We start from the raw sequence: 19523 nt of genomic DNA on the forward strand, positions 1-19523 counted from the left end.
CTGGCGGTTGCCTTCCATTTTGCTTTTTATTTTAGTTTTACTTTTAGTTTTATTAATAAGATCACCCTATGGGCAGGAATTGGAATAGCACATCAAATCTACAGAAATCAATCATTACATACTTCATGTGTATATTTATTTTAAACATATTTAGTTTTCAAGGAAAACATTTTGTAGACATATTAAAAATGAATACCCATAATAAATGGCCATATCGCAAATAAAGGCAGCATATGATCAATTGCCATTTAAAATGTTTACAATTTTAAGAAAAATAAAACTTGTTCAATATAGAAATCAAAGTGAACAGCAAGAAATATTCCCTTAAGTGAGCATCCTGTAACACTAATACCACCATTAAAAGACTTTTTCCTATCCTGGCATTTGATGATTTTCTAAAACTGAGAGGATTATCTTCATATGGTCCAAAGCAGAGGTGGTATTCTGCCCGTTTGTCCCAGTTCAGGCAAACCAGTAGTGGCGGTGGTGGGAGGCTCTGTCCACCCACTCAGACACCACCAAGGATCTCTGCACGTGCAGAAAGTTCTGCCCATGCGCAGAAGCGCCCGTACGCTCCTGGTTCTGAACCGGTAGCGAAGATGATAGTGTTTCATGCCTGCTCCAATGCAACAGGTATCTGACTCAAAGCTCCTGCCAGTTGAAAAAAACACCAGCACTTTGAATTGGACCAAAAGATGGGTTAAAAAAGCTTAATAAAGCTCAGCAACTTCCTTCCCGATGCTAGGTCGAAGCAATATTCCCCGTCAGATTTTGTTTTGAATTATCTTCAGAAGCAGCTCTTACTTGAGTCAAACCTAGATGTTATCAGCACATGAACTATCTTACTAAGTTCACTCTGCCATATAAATGGCAGCAATGTTGCATTTGAATCCCAATCCTGTTATTGAGATATTTGCTCGGAACTGGGGATCTTCCACATAGAGCAATGCATGTGTCGGTGTTCAATTCTGGACCCCTCCTCTGGAGAGACAGCACAAAGAGAAAAAGTATGCATTCGTTTTCTGTATCTGTAACAGGAGAGAGATATTCGCCCTGCTAACTTTTTTAGAGTTTATTAACAGAATGGCACATACTTTGCTAAAGATTATGGTACTTACCATTACATTGTCTTGTCCCCAAAGCTTGGTTTGGACAAAGGTGTTGATTTTCTACATCTTGAACAATCACTGCTCGTGATCGAACCTGTATTCCTCCAAAACCAAGATCTTCCCCATTGATGCAGGTCAGCTGGCAAATGCTCCAGTGTGACCACTCCTTTAAGTAACAATCACCTACAGAGCAAAGGGAGGGAGCGTATAAATGACCTAGCATGTTGGCAAAGAAAAAGGGTTTGTAATGATCTCTTACAGTTAATTAGCATTCTGCCCAAATTTGTTTTTTCAAGTAAAGTTCATTCCCAAACCTCTGTATAAGCATGAATGTATATAACTGTATATTTATAACTGCATATATTTTAGTTTGCATGATTTAACATATTACAAAAGTTTATTTCTACACAGTATTATTTACAATGAGCAGCAAATAAATTTAATAAATAATAAAATAATAATCTAAATAAGAGCTAATCCTCACCAACTGCCTCATTTAGTAATGGTTCAAAGTTAAAATAGTGTAGGAGGAAAAAGAATTTTGTAACCAAGATATTGGTTGAACATACAACAATCTCAGCCTTCTGCGCTCACATATTTATCATTTATGTGCTTTACAACTGGCTTGCAATCAATTAAACAAAAAAGCTGAAGTAAAGTTTTAGGTTTTGGTCACGTGATAATTAATAACTAAAGAGGAAGTGAGATCGTAAGCCTATCATGGTTATGTGAGTTTTTGTATAGAAACTGTGGTGCTTAGTCGGTCCTAATTATGATTATTAGATTGATATCACATTCTTTTCCACGAGAGCTCAAGTCAGAGTATGTAAACATAGCTCACTCTAAGTTTTCCAAAATCCTGAAGCTGAACCGACAGAAATATTTGCCTGAAAGTCATGCAGTGACCTTCCATAAGGAGGATGAACTGAGCCTGGGTGTCCCAGGTTCTAGTCTAATTAACTCTTTAGCCATTGGCGCTAAATAGATTTGGCAGCAGAATATTGGTAAGCAATACGACTATGTGCCCAGGTTCAAGAGGCAAGATATTATTTGGAGCACACATGGGCATGTATCTGAAGAATAACTGCTAGTGATAAATATTTGTCCTTCAGGTGGAAGCAAGGGGTCCTTGGTAGTCTCTGAGGGTTCACCAACAAATGTGCGCTCGACAAAAGCGCACCAATGAAACCGTGGTGTGAAAACCGCAAGGTCGAAATCGTACCGACGAATGAGCGCAGAAGTGCACAGACAACAGCGCGCTGACAAAAGCGCGCCTTCAACAAACAACTAATAACAACCTAATAATCCTAACCCTAATCCTAACCCTAACCCTAACCCTAACCCTAAACCTAACCCTGAACCTAACCCTAACCTTAACTTAAATCGCGCTTTTGTGGGTGTGGTTTTGTCGGCGCATTGTGGGCGCGTTTATGACATCGCGGTTTTCTCGCTGCGGTTTCGTCGGCACACTTTTGTCATGCGCGCATTTGTCGGGTCACGGTCTCTGAGCTGGATTGTTTTTTGTAGATGTTTCATTACATTACTAGGTAATATCATCTACACAATGATGATAATGTACCCAGTTTGGGTAGTGAACTGCCTGCAAGAAAACAACCTGACTCAGAGAGCAACAACTGCAAAGCACGGCTGCTTCAATATGAGGGAAAGACTAGCCACATATGTGTAAGAGCCATTAATCATTTTTTGCTCTTTGAATCACACACCCTTACTTGACGATAAAAAGGAGGTCAATAGCTCTTATTACTTCTTTTTCTGAGGTTGAATTGGACATAGACATCCTCAGGGGAAAAAGACCACCTGTCTCATTTCAAGTACTGAACATTTTAGTCATGCTTTTAAAGGATCCGAAATGAGCTCTTTCAAGAAAGGAAGGGAAAACTTTGAAAAGCCCAGTTTTGCTGACGTACAGTTTATAATCAAATACTTTGGCCACCTAATGAGAAGAAAGGACTCACTGGAAAAGAGCCTAATGCTGGGAAAGATTGAGGGCAAAAGAAGAAGGAGACGACAGAGAATGAGACGGCTGGATGGAGTCACCAAAGCAGTAGGCGTGAGCTTAAATGGACTCCAGAGGATAGTGGAGGACAAGAAGGCTTGGAGGAACATTGTCCATGGTATTTGTGATGGATCGGACACAACTTCACAACTAACAACAACAGTTTACAATCAGAGGTTGGTTGCTACCGGTTCGCACTGGTTCAGACAAACTCATAGTGGTATTTTGGCCTTGGTCACAGAACTGGCGGTGACCCAGGTTGGCCATGCCCCCAAACCCTGGTTGCAGCTGCCATTGCCGGCATGCTTTTTTTAATGTTCTGCGCACAATTTATAGTCAACTGCGCATTTACTTGCAGCAAAAGGCAGCAGAATGAATCGGCAGCGAAGTGTGTGCAAAGTGAACTGGCAGCAACACTGGCAGCAACCCACCCCTGTTTACAATGTCCTAGAAGGTTTTGCTAAGTGTAAGACAGATGCTTGGTGTTATAGTTTAACAATTTTTGCAGCAGCAAGGGATTCCCAACTCTGTGGTAAAGATGGGTGGAAGATTTAAAATAATAACACACAGCAAAAATTCTTGCTAGAGTTTTGTTTTGGCATTTAAGATGCTGACATGGGATTATTCATTAAAGAAAATGAATATTTTCGTTAGAAAGAGAAGCTGGAGCAATTGTGAATGAATGAACTCTTCGGGGAATTTAGGGTCCTTGACAAATGCTCAAACCTGCATAACTCTAATCAGAAATGTATGAAAAATTAGTTCCACCTCAATTTTCATGGAACTGTAAATAGTTTATATCCATATCTGCTTGACACCTATGCAAACTGCCCCCCCCCCCAAGCCACACAAATTGTACTTACCAATCCTCAGTGTGGTTGGGAATTTAAAGAAATGTGCAAAACATCTATAATAAGGAAATTTCTATACAAACGAAGAAATCACGGTACAAAAATGCATCACATTAGATTTTTAAATATGCTTATAGAAATCTGTATCTTGAGAAAACTTGTACAAAATGTATAGGCCTTAGAAAAAGTGTCAGAAAACACATGTAGGTTTTCATTTTTTTAAAATAAAAAAATCAAATTATTTAACTGTAGCAGAAAAATATTTTCCGTTTCTGCTAAGCAAACTCTATGCTTGTGAAAATCATGGAAGTTTCACTATGGAATGAGAGAATGAGGCAAAACCTTTCCTGCTTAAAAATAAATAAATGGGACTGAAGTCATATTTGCAAATAATACTGTAAATGGAGGCCATAAAGCTAGAAAGGCATCCAAGCTTGCAAATGAGTACAGAACTTTAATTATTTCAGTACATGGGCTATTAAAAATTCATGCTGCTTTGCATTATGTTGACAAGTAAAATCAACTCAGTGTTAACAATGCCTTAATAAAGAAGATTTATTTACAAACATTCTAACATTGTGTAAAGAAATGAATTATTGAATAAACAATACATGTATAATTGGGCCACATGTATCATTTTGTGATACATTAACATAAGTGCCCTGTTAACCTATCCTCACAGATATGTTAATTTTTTTGGTAAAAGATAGGGTGGGGTAGGAAAAGGGCTTTAAGTGAAAGACCATAAAATTCCAAGAATAAAAACAAAGCTCTTGTAGTGTTAAATATTACCTTTAAGAAGACCACTATATTCTTGTTGAATTGGGTAGCAAAAAAATAAAATCTGTTCAGAAGTTTATTTATTTTACAATGAAAAAAGGAGACAGTTTTAAAGTTCAATCAAAGTGTGTTGATTCCCCCGCTGACTGTCTTCCTAATTCTTCAAAATTAGAATTTCAGGAATCATTGCAAAAGATTTCAGTTCTTAGGGTGGTTTTAAGTTGCTTAGAAATGATGAATAGAATAGCAATGAATGATAAAAATGAAAATGCTTATGTTTAAACCATTTATACCAAAGAGGAAAAAAAGCAGATACTCATCTAATAATCATAATTATCATTTCTTTGGGGGTCTGATACAATACCATTCTCACTATTCTCATTCTCACTAGTCTGTTCATACAATTTAACAAAATTCATCCCCCAATTTACTGCATTTATTGAGCGTGTTATATAACAGTTCCTAAAATTCATTTTGTTCTTTCTTAATTACTATTTAGTGGATCATAACATGTAGCTATCACTAACCTATTGATTCCTTCTTTCATATCCATTCACAGCAATCTAGGTGAGACAATTTATACTTTGAAATATATATTTAATTATTTCATATACTTCCATTACTTCCTCGCTTTGACAAATTTCTCTTACATTCCATGTAGCCATTTTTCATATGCCAGTTGTTGCAAAGAGGGCCCATAGCAGTGGTGGGTTTCAAATTTTTTAGAATCTCTTCTGTAGGTGTGGCCTGCTTTGTGGGAGTGGCTTGCTGGCCATGTGGCCAGGTGGGAGTGGTTTGCCAGCTATGTGACTGGGTGAGCATGGCCAACTTGTAAAATGTGGTGAAACTAACTTAACAATGCTCTTGCATAGCAACCAAAATGTTGGCTCAGAAACTCTGGCATTTGAAGCGCGCAAGTCTTAAAGCTGTTAAGTTACAAGACCCTTTTAGAAAAAAAAACCAGGGGTGTTCAAACTTGACAGCTTTAAGACTTGTGGACTTCAATTCCCCAAATTCCTCCTCTTGCTCTTCATCTTTATGATGTGCGGACGGGCAGGGGGAGGGATCTGGAACTGGTTCTAAATGGAACTGTAGATTTGTGGAACCTCTTCTATAGAAGAGGTTAGAACTGGCAGGAACTGAACCCTAGCCCATAGATATTGATCTCCATGATCAATCCTGGCTTTGATCTAATGAGGCTTTTGCAAAGTACTGTTCACTAAGAATTTATGTGGACTGGTAGTTCCCAACGTACGGCTCACGCCCCACAGGGGGGAAATTTGATTTTTAATTCAGCAATTTGAACCTTGTTTAAACCAAGTTAATGGCCTTTCAGGCTTCCTCCATGTGAGTAGAGTTCACTTTTTGAGTAAAGTAAGAATTATATGTCACAGGGGAGCATCAGGATTTTAAAGATGCTTAGGTGGGGTATGCCCAAAAAAAGGTTGGGAACCACTTGTATAGACAGAGTTATCAGCCTTAGACCTACTTGTCCTGCAGCTAGGACAAGCCTGGCCATTTCTGTCAGATTTTATCAGCAGCACCACAAATGAACTCAAAGTCAATTTTATCATAAGTATGCTCATGCTATTCTATGCAAGCTTATGCAAGCTTATCTCTAAAACAGAGACTATCTTGCAAACCCCCATATTTTTAATAAATATTATTGCATTCCAAATTATTAATTATTAATAACTTTTATGTTGCTGTAGTAATAAGAGAGTTTAAAGAAAATATTGATGTAGAGGTCAAATTCCTTTTGCCTTATTTTGATCCACAGCAATAAGATTTAGGAATAACATATTCTTTTTGTCTTTCTTTCAAAAGTCAATCAGTAGTGGATTCAACATCGGTTTTGCAAAATATGCAAACAAATGAAATACCTGGACAAGGCACAGTACAAGCTTCTTCAAGTACAATTTTCTTATTGCCATCAACCATAGGTTCAATTTCCCCGCAATATTCTTCATCAACTTTTTTGCCAGTGTCATCACTAGATCCATCATAGACCACACAGAAAATATTTCTAGTTCTTGTCCCTTCTCCACATTGGGCATCCTGGAAAAGATGTTCACAAGAAGTCAGAATAAGGAGGAGAAAAAGCCTGGTAAAACACCACAAAAGGGCAATGGGATACTGGGCCATGCTTTGGAACCACAGTTAGTGCCAAAGTACATATAATTTGTGCTTAAGTTGGGATAATTAAAAATCTATATGTACTGTATAAATAAAAGTTCCATTGAAAAGCAAAATTGATGCACAATAATTTAGGCTTAACAATTTAGGAAAAATAAAGTGACGCCTATTTCCTAACCATAGGAAAAAATCAGGTCATGTATGTTTTATATGTCCACATTTAATGAAAAGTTCTTATTTAATAAATTAGACAAGTGTAGGTAAGATAGAACAGCTCATTAGTTAATTGTTCTATAAAATCTTGTTTTTGTGTCTAGGCCAAAGCGTAAGGCTGTCTATAGAAATATACAAATCAGCTTTTCCTAAATCTGCCATTCTCCATAGACTGCAGATACAATATATCGGTATGCACCACAAATATCTAAGGATGAAAACCTCGAGGTACTAGTCTTACCTCAACTTTACATTCTTCCCATGAACTGTACTGCCACCGATAACAAGGTTTTACTGGGCAAGGTTTGAACTGCTCCATTTGTGAAGGACAAGGTCTGCCATCACCTTGGAAAGGTTGAATAACAGTTCTCTTTCGTGTCATCCTTCCTTCAAAGCAGAGAAAAAGAGAGAGCATTTAGTACTGATATTGTACGTGTTTTAAGACATGTCATTTCAGGCCATAAGTCCTTCTTTAGCTAGGAATGATGTTCCTCCCTGCACAGCTGGTGCATTTTAAGGAACAGCCCAGAAATATGGCCAACCTTCCGATGTATTAGATTCAATTCACAGAACTCCCAATCAGTAATTGGACTAATTAAAGTCCAGCATAGCTTGAGGATACCAAATAGGGAAGGCTGGCTAAAAAAATTGGAAAGTCGAAATTCTGTTGTGTGTCAGGTGTGCCAGATGTTATGCACATATAAACCCCTCCATCTATCCATCTTTTCCCCACTCCCATTAGTGATCCAGAATCCTTTTTTTGGGGGGGGGGATTTTCTTCCTTACTGGGACAAAATATACAGCAAGGACAAATAGATGTATGTATTACAAGCATGTATATTTGTATATTTTTACTTGTTTTGTCTGCACAGGATAATTTGACATCTTCTTGACATGAATACTATCAAATATCAAATACTACCACCATAACAGGCATTTTGGGCAAATTTGGAGCAATAAAGAAACAATTATTATATCGAATGCAGCTTTGACAGCCACTAACAACAGAATTATCTGCCAATGCTATAAATGAACCATGCTGCAATGTTATCACAGTTCCTATGACATCACAAATGAAATGAATCCCCTATTCAAAAGAAGAAAATAAGATTAACACCTATAATGCATTATTGATTAAGTATCCATCCATCATTACACTTCCATTGTATAAGCAAATAAACAAAAAACAAACAAACAAAACCCAACCAAAGTGAAATCATGGTTGATTCAGAAGCCAACTGATAATAGGAGACACCCCCTCCCCCCTTGACTCCTGGCAGGGTTGGCTTCCCTTGAAAGAGTTGCTTCATAATCTGGGCTTCTCCTAAATTCATCAGTGATGCTGGAAGAACACAAAGGCTAGAAGGGCCTAGGCACTCAGCTGCAACTTTACTCAGAATTGGAGGCACTAAGACTATGGCTTATATTCTTGTCCTCCAGTACTTCAATTGCTAAAATTCACATAAATGAAGACCACTTAAAAACAGCAATTAGCAAAGCACATCAGCTGCTTAGTACAAGAACTGAAGTACAGTCAAATAATACTATTGCAGGAATAGTGCTGGTTATCGGCTGTCTCCAACCGCAGTTCAAGGATGCTGATTGCTGCCTTTGTAGCATGGGACTGGGTATTTCAGAGACTCCTCATCTGAGTCAACTCTGTCCATCTAATCTGAATGAATAAAATCGCTGTTGTTCAGTCACTAAGTTGTATCTGACTCTTCATGACCCATGGATCACAGCATTCAGGGGCCCCTGTCTTTCACTGTGTCCCAGAGTTTGCTCAGATTCATGTACATGCACCTGATCGCTTTATCTAACCATCACTCCTTCTGCAGTCCCTTTCTCCTTTTGCCTTCAACCTTTCCCTACATCAGGGACTTTCCAGGTGAGTCTTCTCTTCTAATTTATTGAGATCTCCTCTTCTCCTATTAGGAGGTGTAGTAGGAGGGAGCACTGAAACAGGCGTGCATGATGGCAGAAGTTTTTCTTTGGCAAACATATTGGAAACACAAATACTGCCCACTTTTATGAACTTCCAGAGAGTAGTAAAAACATGACTTTTCAATAAGCCTTTGATAATTAGCTAAAGAAAGATTTGTGCCATTATTGTGTGTTATTAATTTTTTTTTGTTTTTATTGCATTGTTCTATGTATTGAGCTTTGATTTTCTGCCCTCTAGAGCCAACAGAGTCAGGCATTTAATAAAACTCATACATAATCAAAGGATTTTTTTAAAGCTTAACCTCCTGCGTGAATCCTCCTATTGGTATTCAGTAATATGCCAGCTAGACCTCGTTAGATCACTATGGCTTACTAAGAAATTGAAGTAAAAATTCTGGCTTGGCATTATTAGTTCAGGTAGCTTTAAATTTCACCCATTTGAAAAAAGATCAGTCGGCTCTGGTTGAAAAGTAATCCTAGTTGCCATTTAGGATGGTGTGAATAAGAAACTTAAGGGGAAAAAGCACTTATTCCACAAGTAGATCTATTTTTTGTTAAAAAAGAATGGTGAGAAGTATTGCCCTGGCTTTGCGTTTTTCTCCTTATATATAGTTTGTTCTTCATAATTAAGCCTAAATCCAAATAGTACAATATCTGGTCTCAATACCCTCACATTTTTAGTATCTTTCCCAATATTCTACCTTTTGTGAGCACAAAAGAGATGCCTTTATAACATACATGTAAGTTACTTTGTAGGGGACGTGGTGGCTCAGTGGCTAAGATGCTGAGCCTGTTGATCAGTCTGTCGATCAGAACCTGTCGATCAGGCAGTTCGGCGGTTTGAATATCTAGTACAGCATAATGGAGTGAGCTCCCATTACTTGTCCAAGCTTCTGCCAACATAGCAGTTCGAAAGCATGTAAAAATGCAAGTGGATAAATAGGAACCATCTTTGGTGGGAAAGTAGCAGCGTTCCATGTAATTTCGGCATTTAGTCATGCCGGCCACATGACCACAGAAATGTTTTCGGACAGCGCTGACTCTTTGACTTTGAAATGGAGATGAGCACCACCCCCAGAGTCGGGAACAACTAGCACATATGTGCGAGGGGAACCTTTACCTTTAAGCTACTTTGCAGAAAGGAAACATAATACCATTCGGCAAAGTTTCTTCCAGCTTAAGGCAAGCTTTTTTTTTTCCAGTATATCAGACAGCACTGTTTCTCAACCTTGTAACTTTAAGATGTATGGACTTCAACTCCCATAATCCTCAACCAGTGATTATTTGAAATTCATACATCTACAAATTGCCAAGATTGAGAAATGCTATATAGAGATAGCTTCCTGTGGTCATCCCACAGAAACATTCATCCAATCTTCTGTCCTCGGAATCAGAATGGCAATTTATTCAGCACAAAGCTGGCACTATAGGAAGCTTATAGGAAAGCAAACCAAATCTGCCTCAATCTAGCAATCTTTCTAGCAGAGCCTCTGTCCCTTCTTCTTTTTTTTCTGATGACTGATAACTGGGCTCATTTATCAATCACCAGGAAGTTTCTAAACTAACCAGTTAGACCACAAGCCTGGGAGCATTTAGACCATGGAGACCAGTCTGACAGTTGACAGTTGACAGGACATTCCACCATGCAGGAGGTGTTCATATTCCAAGTTTTTTCCAAACCAAGCTAAAAAAAAAGAGAAAGGGATATACCTATCAGTATGTCACATTAAAAATTATCAACTCAACAGAAGCCAAGACAGTTATAAATTAATAATCACAAAAGGAAAAATTGTACCAATTCACATAAGGACCTAAATTCTCTTGTAGTTCTTTGATAAAATTAATTGGCTTTCTCCTACAATATATAGCCTCCTACAGCCAAAGTTCCATTTTATGGCCATCATAGATTATTAGGATCAAATTGACCAAATTTGGTGGCAAAGTGTTCATTTTCAGTGGTGTGATTTTTTTAAAAGTGGTATACTTAAAAAAAAAAAAAGCTAAAAGAGTTTGTTGAAAGGCAGCTCTTCACTGCCCTCCACATTCGTGATATCAGTATTATTTTCCTGGAATCAATAATATCTTCAACAGCAAATAATAATAATCCCCAATTAAATGTGACATTATATGCAAAAAAATCCTTCTTTCCCATTCCCATGTTCAAGGGATCAGTAATACAGTATAATCATTAGTGTGACTACTTGAATTTCTGAAACCAAGGGATATGGTCCTCCTTATGACCATATCATTTAGACACAAAAACTCTAGTTCCAAATGCCTTCATAATTTGAAGACTAACCATAATGCAAAATATTTTTCATGAAAAAGTGATTTGACAGAACACCAAAAAAAGAGAATTGTCATTGATCTAAATTTTGTTCTAAATTTTTGAGAATTTAAGAGGATTCTAGAACTACATTTTAAGAAACATTGTTATATTATGTTCAGACAGTAGGTATTTTGTACACAAAAAATAGACTTCTTGATGTCTTGCTTACAACCAAAGAATAAATATCACAAAAGAATAGGAAATTGAATATTAAAACAATGATCCTAAATTATAATGGGAAGTAAAGAAAATGGCTCTATGCTATTTATTCTAATAGTTGATGTAAACATTGCTTTTTAAAATTATTCTGGTTTCCCACTTAATTAATTCCACCATTCCTTATAATTTCAGAACAGGCACTCATGCTTTTCAAATAGCCATGTTAAGAGGCATACTTTGAATCATGTCTCATTAAATAAGCAATATAAAATAATACAACAGAAACCAATTGCCAAATATTGTTTGGAGACATATGCTATTAGATTTCATACCAAGCACAGCAATAAATCTCAGCTTTCCAGACATTCCACTTCAGGGGACTTGCTTACAACAGAAAAGTTCACAGACACAACATGATTATGTGTGTATTCCTTTATTGCAAATGAGATAGAAGCCATATATACACAAATGATCTGTCTCTTGCAGAAATGCAGAAATTAAGCCCTATATTTTGCTTCATGGTTGAATTCCAGGTCTTTCCCTTTTGCATCTTTGAGGCTGTGGAAAATTGTTCTCGTTCCAGCCTTGATTGAGAGCAACCTGCTCAATAGTTGTAGAATGATTATTTCACCCAAGACTTCTACTTAATGTCCTAACCAGCTTCATCCACGTTTCTGTACAAACTCCTTACACTCTAATTACAAATTAATACTTTCGATAGAAATTATTAGAACTCCAAAATATTTTTTTCTGTTGAGACTTTATAATAGATTTACTGAATTTGCAAGATGCACAAATTGGTCCATCCGAGTACATATTTTTTATAATGAACAACACATTATTTTTTGGGTGGTCTTTCCCATTCAACTTGTAACTGCAGTGAATTTACATACCATATTTTTTGGTCTATAAGATGCACTACCCCCCCTCAAAATGGGTGGAAATGTCTATACGTCTTATAGAGCGAATGTTACCAGTTCCCACCCTTTATCCTCTGTCACCCAGAAATTTGCCTCCTTGCATCAACAGAAAACAGCCTGGTCAGTTTCAGCACAGCCTGATTTTTGTGCAGGCATTTTTTTTTTCAAATTTATAAAAAGGCCAAACAACTTACAATTGGGAAAATAACCCCCAAAAACAGAGACAGGGAGAGAGATAAAGAAAAATAGACCACTTTGGCAGAAGATCGAACAGTTACAAAAGAATCACTCCAAATTAGGACAATGATGGCTATTCCAATTAAGATTTATTTAACTTATTCACCTTGATGGCTTATTGTTCCCAAACCATTATTTCAGTGGAGGGGAGGGGGAATAGCATACCTTAATGATCACTCACTTAAGCAAAAAGAGGGAATTAAATGACAAAAATCACTGATCATAGTAAAAGCTCATTTACAGGGCATACAACAGTCCCTGAATAGCTTTGAGAAGCATCTGTCACAAGATTGATCACGCACACTGAAGAGAAAGCTTTATAGATGATGGTTTTCAACCACAAAACAAGGGAAAACATTCACCTACCTTGTCACAGTATAACAGGTCAACTGACTTCCCATCGCTGCGAACACAATCAAGCATTCTTGTTTTGATCCCAATGCCACAAACAGCTTTCTCACTTAACTGGCATGTGCTCCAGTCTTGAAAGGAAGGGAAGAAAAGAAGAATGGCAGCCAGTGAAAAAGATTTCATGTGTGTTGTACCAAAAGGCAATAAATTCAGTAACCTGCCCTCCTCCCTCATTCATATTTTCCTTCGTTTTCAAAAGATTCAGATGACTTACAGTGGATTTCTTGTGTCAGCCTCTTAAGGACACAAGTGGTGAGCATAGCAATGAAATTAATACACACTGAACCAGCCTCTCAAACAGGTAATTTGGGCATAAATCACCTTGTAAGAGTGCATAAAGTAGTAGTCAAATCTAGAAGAGTACAACTTCAGATCCTATTATAATTTATAATAGGAAAGATATAAAACGCAGGGGAATTATTATCTACATTTGATTAATGTAGTTTTTAATTAAATTAGATCCAATTCAAATTTTGTTCTCTCTCCACACATGTCATCATTCGAGACACACCCTATTTCTCAGGGCTAAGCATACTTTTCTAAGCGTAACAAAGTTCTTGGCTGGAAAAAAGTTGGGAATCCAAGCCTTAGGCAATATCTGTTTTTGACTTTCGAAGATTAGACAAAGAAAATGGGGCGTAAGGTGTCCTGTATTCTGATAGTGAACTTTGTTATCTGTATGTGAATTCAGATCCAAAATAAAACTATCCAGATACAAAAGGAAGGTTAGGAGAGTTTGGGAGAATTTCAAAATTTGTGGAAATAACCAACTAATCACATCAACTCTAGAGGTAGTCTTTGATTTATGACCATTCGTTTAACAATGATTCAAAGCTAGAACTGTTAAGAAAAAAGTGACATGACCTGTACTTGCACTTACAACCATTCCAGCCCTCATGGTTATATGATCACAATTCAGAAGCTTGGCAAACTGGCTCACATTTATGACTCGTTTTGGTGTCCTGATCACAATTCCAAAAACAAAAACAAAAAACCCTCCAGCAAAAAAAGGGGAAGTTGGGGAACTGGGGAAGTTGAATTAATTCATGCTATTTTTGATAGGTTGGGCTGTTTTATCCCTTTGTGTAAAGACAGATGCAAAAAATGAGTTAAATAGTTCTGCTTTCTCCCTGTTGCTTGTCACCTTCTTGCCACTTTCTCCCAGCAATGGACCAATTTTTTTGGAGGGAGTCCAAATAGCTTTATTGCAGAATGAATGAACTACTTACCAGACACAGAATAGTAAGGGAATTTGGAAGTAGAGATGTAATGGAAAACTATCAGAATAGAAAATCAGGCTATAAAAATGTTTGGCTATTTGAAAAGAGAATAGTCTGGTGAGCTGCAATTCAGGTAGGCCACAATTTACAACAGTTCATTTAAAGTTACATCAGCAATGAAAAAAGTGACATGACTATTTTTTCTAGTTACGACCTTTGCAGCATCCCCATGATCATGCGATCAAAATTGGCAACCAGTTCATATTTATCACCGTTGCTGTGTCTAAAAGTCATGTGATCACTTTTTGCGATCTTCTGATAAGCAAAGTCAATGGAGAAGCCATTGGCTTCTCACCAATGAACTAACTTACCAATTGGCAGATTCAATTAACAATGGAGGCTAGAGAGGTCATAAAATGGGACCAAACTCATTTAACAAATATCTCCCTTAGCAACAGAAACTTTCGGCTCAATTGTGGTCATAAATCAAGACTATCTATATTTTCTTTCAGGCTGCAATCTACAAGGATTTAATCAACATCAGTACCTGTCACATTGTAATCATAGTGATAGCAGTTTTTGTTCAGATGACAAGGCTCTGTCTCCACGGTAGAAGGACAGGCCTTTCCCTCCTGAGGCAGCCTTAAGATCTTTGCTAAGCGTTCCCTCACACTGCTTCCATTACAGGGCTGAGAAAAGAAAGCAAACATCCTTTTAACTTGATAAAACTTAATACAAATTATTGAAGACAAAAGTATTTAAAAGAATTGGGCTCAAAATCCACTCACTTAGGAATCGTATTAAGTGAATTAGAAGTTCTCATAATTATACCAGCCTGTAGTGCCTCTGCCAGTGAAAATGGAGCTCCATTTTTGCTGGCAGAGGGTGCAGAAGGCTGTCACAGCCAAAAACAGCTCTCGAAGGCTGCAGGTAGCCAAAAATGGTGCTTGGGAGCCCATTTTCACTGGCAGAGTGCTTGGGCCACCACAGGTGCCCCTGACATGAGTGATGTCGAGCTGGTCACACCCACCCTGGCCTGCCCATCCCAGCCCCCTGAGTTTAAACACAACCCTGATGAATGAAATCAAGCTTGGCACCCCTGGCCTAGAACATACATAACACTAAGCAGGTTACAGAATCAGGATTAACAACAGCAAGCTAAAAGACTACAGTACTCACTTCTGGCTTAGCTGACCTTTTAGACTAATTACAGTTTAATGGTTGTAGTGATCATCTATTTTTTTGTCAAAATTAAGTAGTTTTAAAACTGTAGAATATAGATTGAAAGTGAGAAGTCTTTGAAATATTACACAGGGGGGAAATTGAAGATCTATGTAGACAGAAATATACCACATAGATATATGCAACCTGAGATGAGAATACATTGTTAACAGTTTTTAGTGCCAAGCTGTATTGCCAAGAATTACTCTTGGTTACTAACATTTCCAGCAATAGCCAAGGGAACTAAAGGTGAGATAACCAACCTATAATTATTTTCCCCAATATTGTGGTAGAACAATTGACAGAGCAATTACTCAAGATATACATGCTCTAGCATCTTTAGTTTAAAAGGAACAGGAAACAGGTCATGTGAAAAATCCCCTTATTTTCAGAGATGATAATCAAACACTAGATGGTTTGACTCCATGGCTGGATAGAAAGGTAAGTTCTACATAGAAATGTCTAGCTGGGCTTCTGGCTTGGCATTTCAGAAGAAAGCATCTTGGTCAAATTTGATTTGGTTGGACAAAAGAATCCTTACTTTCTTAAAGTTCTTACCAAGGAACACTTGGACCATTGGCCCCACTCGGATATGACACAGTCTTCTGGACACGGCAGTATGCATTTTCTAGCACCCATTGGCATCTCTTCTTGATCACACAGATAGTCTTCCACAATGTCTGAAGGACCGTCAACAGTGTTTTGCATGCATCTGGAAAGACAAAGCCCTTAGATATAGTCGATGTAAGATTATGTAGCTGTAAATAATTATAGCAATAGCAGTAGACTTATATACCGGTTCATAGGGCTTTCAGCCCTCTCTAAGCGATTTACAGAGAGTCAGCATATTGCCCCCAACAATCTGGGTCCTCATTTTACCCACCTCGGAAGGATGGAAGGCTGAGTCAACCCTGAGCCGGTGAGATTTGAACCGCTGAACTGCTGATCTAGCAGTAGCCTGCAGTGCTGCATTTAACCACTGCGCCACCTTGGCAGTATATTTAGATCCTTCCTACATAGAAAGGTCTGTGCTGAATTAAAGGGAAATAAAAATAAAAAAAGCAATATGCACCTTAGTCTAAAATAGTGTTCTCCAGTTACGTTATCTAGTATTCCCCAGGCAGAACATTGTGGGAATTTTATCCACATGTTCTTTGAAAGAGAGCAGAAAGAAGGTGGTCAATCTAAAGGTTTTAACAAACAACTTTTTTCATGAAGAAATTTCCAGAAACAGAAACTTAACAAGACATATAACATTCTCAACTTGCACACTTAGAATTTCTCCCAAATCACTTGAATAGATGAAGGCACTCTAATTAGGAAAGAGTGTTAAACTAATTTAAAAACTATAACCAAACTTGATTATAACAAATTCTCTGTCTATTTTAATTAGTTAATTACACAATTCATAGGCTGCCTGACTTCCAATGACTCTAGAAGAGTCATTAAAAGTAGAAAATAAATAAATAAACTAAAACTAAAAAAGAGTTAATGAACAGCAGACAAGACAACAACAGGAAAAAAAATCACACAGCCTAGGGGCAGGGACAACAGCTACATTTTCAATAGCATCCTGAATACTATTAGATGGGAGAAACTGGACCTCTTGAGGTGATATGCCAGAAGGCATGTCCCACTATGGAGTAGACACTCTTCCTGGGTTCCACAGGATGATGGAAATTAATTGATGGAATGCAAAGTGTGTCAACTTTGCCCAATCACACTGGACGGGTAAAACCACCGGAGATAGGCTGTCGCTCAAATTACAGGGCTTTATGCCATGAATGGCTTTATAGGTAATTTATAGTACATTGAATTACACTGAAAGCCACCCGGTAACCAGTGCAGCTGGAAGTACAATGGGCATAGCAAGGTGTGCTCAACACTGCCTGCATCACTGCATGCTGGACCAGCTGTAGCTTCCAAGTAACCTCCAAGAGGTAGCCTTATATAGAATACATTACTTTAATCTGTTTGTGAAGTGGGGAATGTCCTTGTCCAGGAAAGAGCATATTTGGCATATGAGGTCTATGTTCGTTTTTGGCCTAATTTTTCAGACAAAGCATTGTTTGTATGTTTAAATACCACTGATCAAAAGATTTTAATTTTAACATTTATATAGAAAAATCTGGAAGAAATTAAGATTTGGGACACTTATGCATGCCTCTTACAGAGCTCTTAGAAATGGGGTAAAGTCAACAGTAGACAGTCTAAGGTTAAAGTTACGGGGGTTTGGGATGAAACCACAGAGTCAGGTAGTGCACACCAGGCATTTACCATTCTGCTGCTGAACTTATATTTTCTGCAATCAGGTTTGGAGCAGTTTACGTTAAGTTTGTATCTATTGTGAAATTGCGGTTGAAGCTGAAGTAGTCATTGACAGGTAGGACATTGAGAGAATGAGGATCATCCACAAGGTCATATCTACCCAGTTTGTATTTGGTGTTCTGATATTTTTTGCCAATGTGTAAGACAGAGCATTTGTTGGTTGAGATTTGGAGTTGCCAATTGTTTGAGTCCTCCGGGATTGGGCGGCCTATAAATTTAATAAATAAATGAAATGACCATTCTGACACATAGTCAAGGTCTCTTTGTAGGGCAATAGCATTGTCAGTGGTATTGAATAGTTTTACATCATCAGAGAAGAGAACGCAGTTGCTTATGATATGGTCGCAAAGGTCATTTATGTAAAGTATAAAGAGTATGCGTCCTAATACGCTGCCTTGGGAGACACCGCTGTTAACAGGTACGGTGTTTGATAGAGTGCCCTCTATTTTGACTACTTGCTGACTGACAGGAATGTAGCTATCCACTTGTGCAGGGATCTGAAAATGCCATACGATTTTAGTTTTAGAAATAGTTTGTCCTGTACCACTGGATCAAAGGCTTTCCAGAAGTCTATGTAAATTGCATGTATTGCTTTACCCCGGTCGAGTTGTGTAGTCCATTTGTTTTTGCAGTGTAGAAGTTGCAGATTACAGGACAATTTCCCCCCAAAACCAAATTGTTTGTTAGAGAGTAGGTTGTTTGTCTCTAAGTGGAGGGTAATGGATTGGTTTATGATTGATTCCATGACTTTGCAGGTGATGCAATAGAAAGAAATTGGTCTGTAATTTTCAACTTGGCTGGGGTCACCCTTTCTGAAGATAGGAATGACCTATCTTCCCAATATATACATCCACATCCAGCACCACCAGAATTGTTATTTATAGGAATGTAATATCAATAATGTTCAAGGAAATTAAAGGTTGATTCTATGTCATTTCAATCCATCAATCAATTTACAAACAGGAATATGGAAAGGCTCATAGCTACAGTATTTCTGTTTTGCATAAAAGAAAGAAGATGTCATAAAGCATTCATTGAATTTGAGTTAATCAAAGGTTTTCAAAATGGTGACATAGCTTCGAAGAGAACCTTACCTGATGAGCCAGCTTGTAGTGGAAGTCCATAAAAATTCTCTGAAAGCTTTCTTATTATGACATAGGCTTAACAAACCATTATTTAAATAAGCATGCCAAACCTTGAAGATGGAAGTTTCTCTTCCCTCCAAAGTGATAAATCTAATAAAAGTTTAACTTGCCTCACTTTTCTGGTTTGCACACCCACTCCACAATTCTCCTTTAAGTCCACATTAGTCACTTTGCAGACACTCCAGGGTTCAGTGACTCCTATATACTGACCACAGTCACTATGGCAAGGGACCACTTCGTAAACCTGGAATGCAGAGACAGAATAATCAGCTTGCTTCCTGTAGGAAAGGATAACTGGCAGAAGGGAACTGGAACAATATTGTAACTATCACTTATTCAAAGTTAAGAGGCATGCATAGCAACATTAGCAAGCAAGCATAGGTGTGCATGGCAATCCAACAATGCTTAGATTTGTTGATTGGGTTACAGATGGGAAGAATTACAAGGCATTCACTCTTTCTGTTTCTGAATTCATTTCACTTTTATGAAACCAATTTCTTACC

The 19523-nt window shown here is 37.8% G+C and overlaps 1 protein-coding gene across 5 annotated transcripts in view; it reads right to left on the bottom strand.

Annotated features, from left to right (window-relative positions):
• Nucleotides 1-19523, bottom strand: part of THSD7A (thrombospondin type 1 domain containing 7A) — a 292617-nt gene that overhangs the window by 11917 nt on the left and 261177 nt on the right. For all 5 annotated transcript variants that reach the window (XM_087712745.1, XM_087712744.1, XM_087712743.1 and 2 more), the window contains exons 18-25: nucleotides 19131-19264; nucleotides 16106-16259; nucleotides 14874-15015; nucleotides 13062-13177; nucleotides 10617-10734; nucleotides 7348-7493; nucleotides 6641-6815; nucleotides 1119-1292 (exon numbers count right to left, since the gene is read on the bottom strand). In XM_087712745.1, the coding sequence (XP_087568871.1) occupies nucleotides 1119-1292; nucleotides 6641-6815; nucleotides 7348-7493; nucleotides 10617-10734; nucleotides 13062-13177; nucleotides 14874-15015; nucleotides 16106-16259; nucleotides 19131-19264 (1159 nt within the window). The remainder of the gene's footprint in view (nucleotides 1-1118; nucleotides 1293-6640; nucleotides 6816-7347; nucleotides 7494-10616; nucleotides 10735-13061; nucleotides 13178-14873; nucleotides 15016-16105; nucleotides 16260-19130; nucleotides 19265-19523) is intronic.

Source organism: Thamnophis sirtalis, unplaced genomic scaffold (assembly GCF_051295495.1).
Source record: "Thamnophis sirtalis isolate CommonGarterSnake01/CBP01778 unplaced genomic scaffold, rThaSir2_p1.2 scaffold_4, whole genome shotgun sequence".
Classification (NCBI taxonomy): domain Eukaryota; kingdom Metazoa; phylum Chordata; class Lepidosauria; order Squamata; family Natricidae; genus Thamnophis; species Thamnophis sirtalis.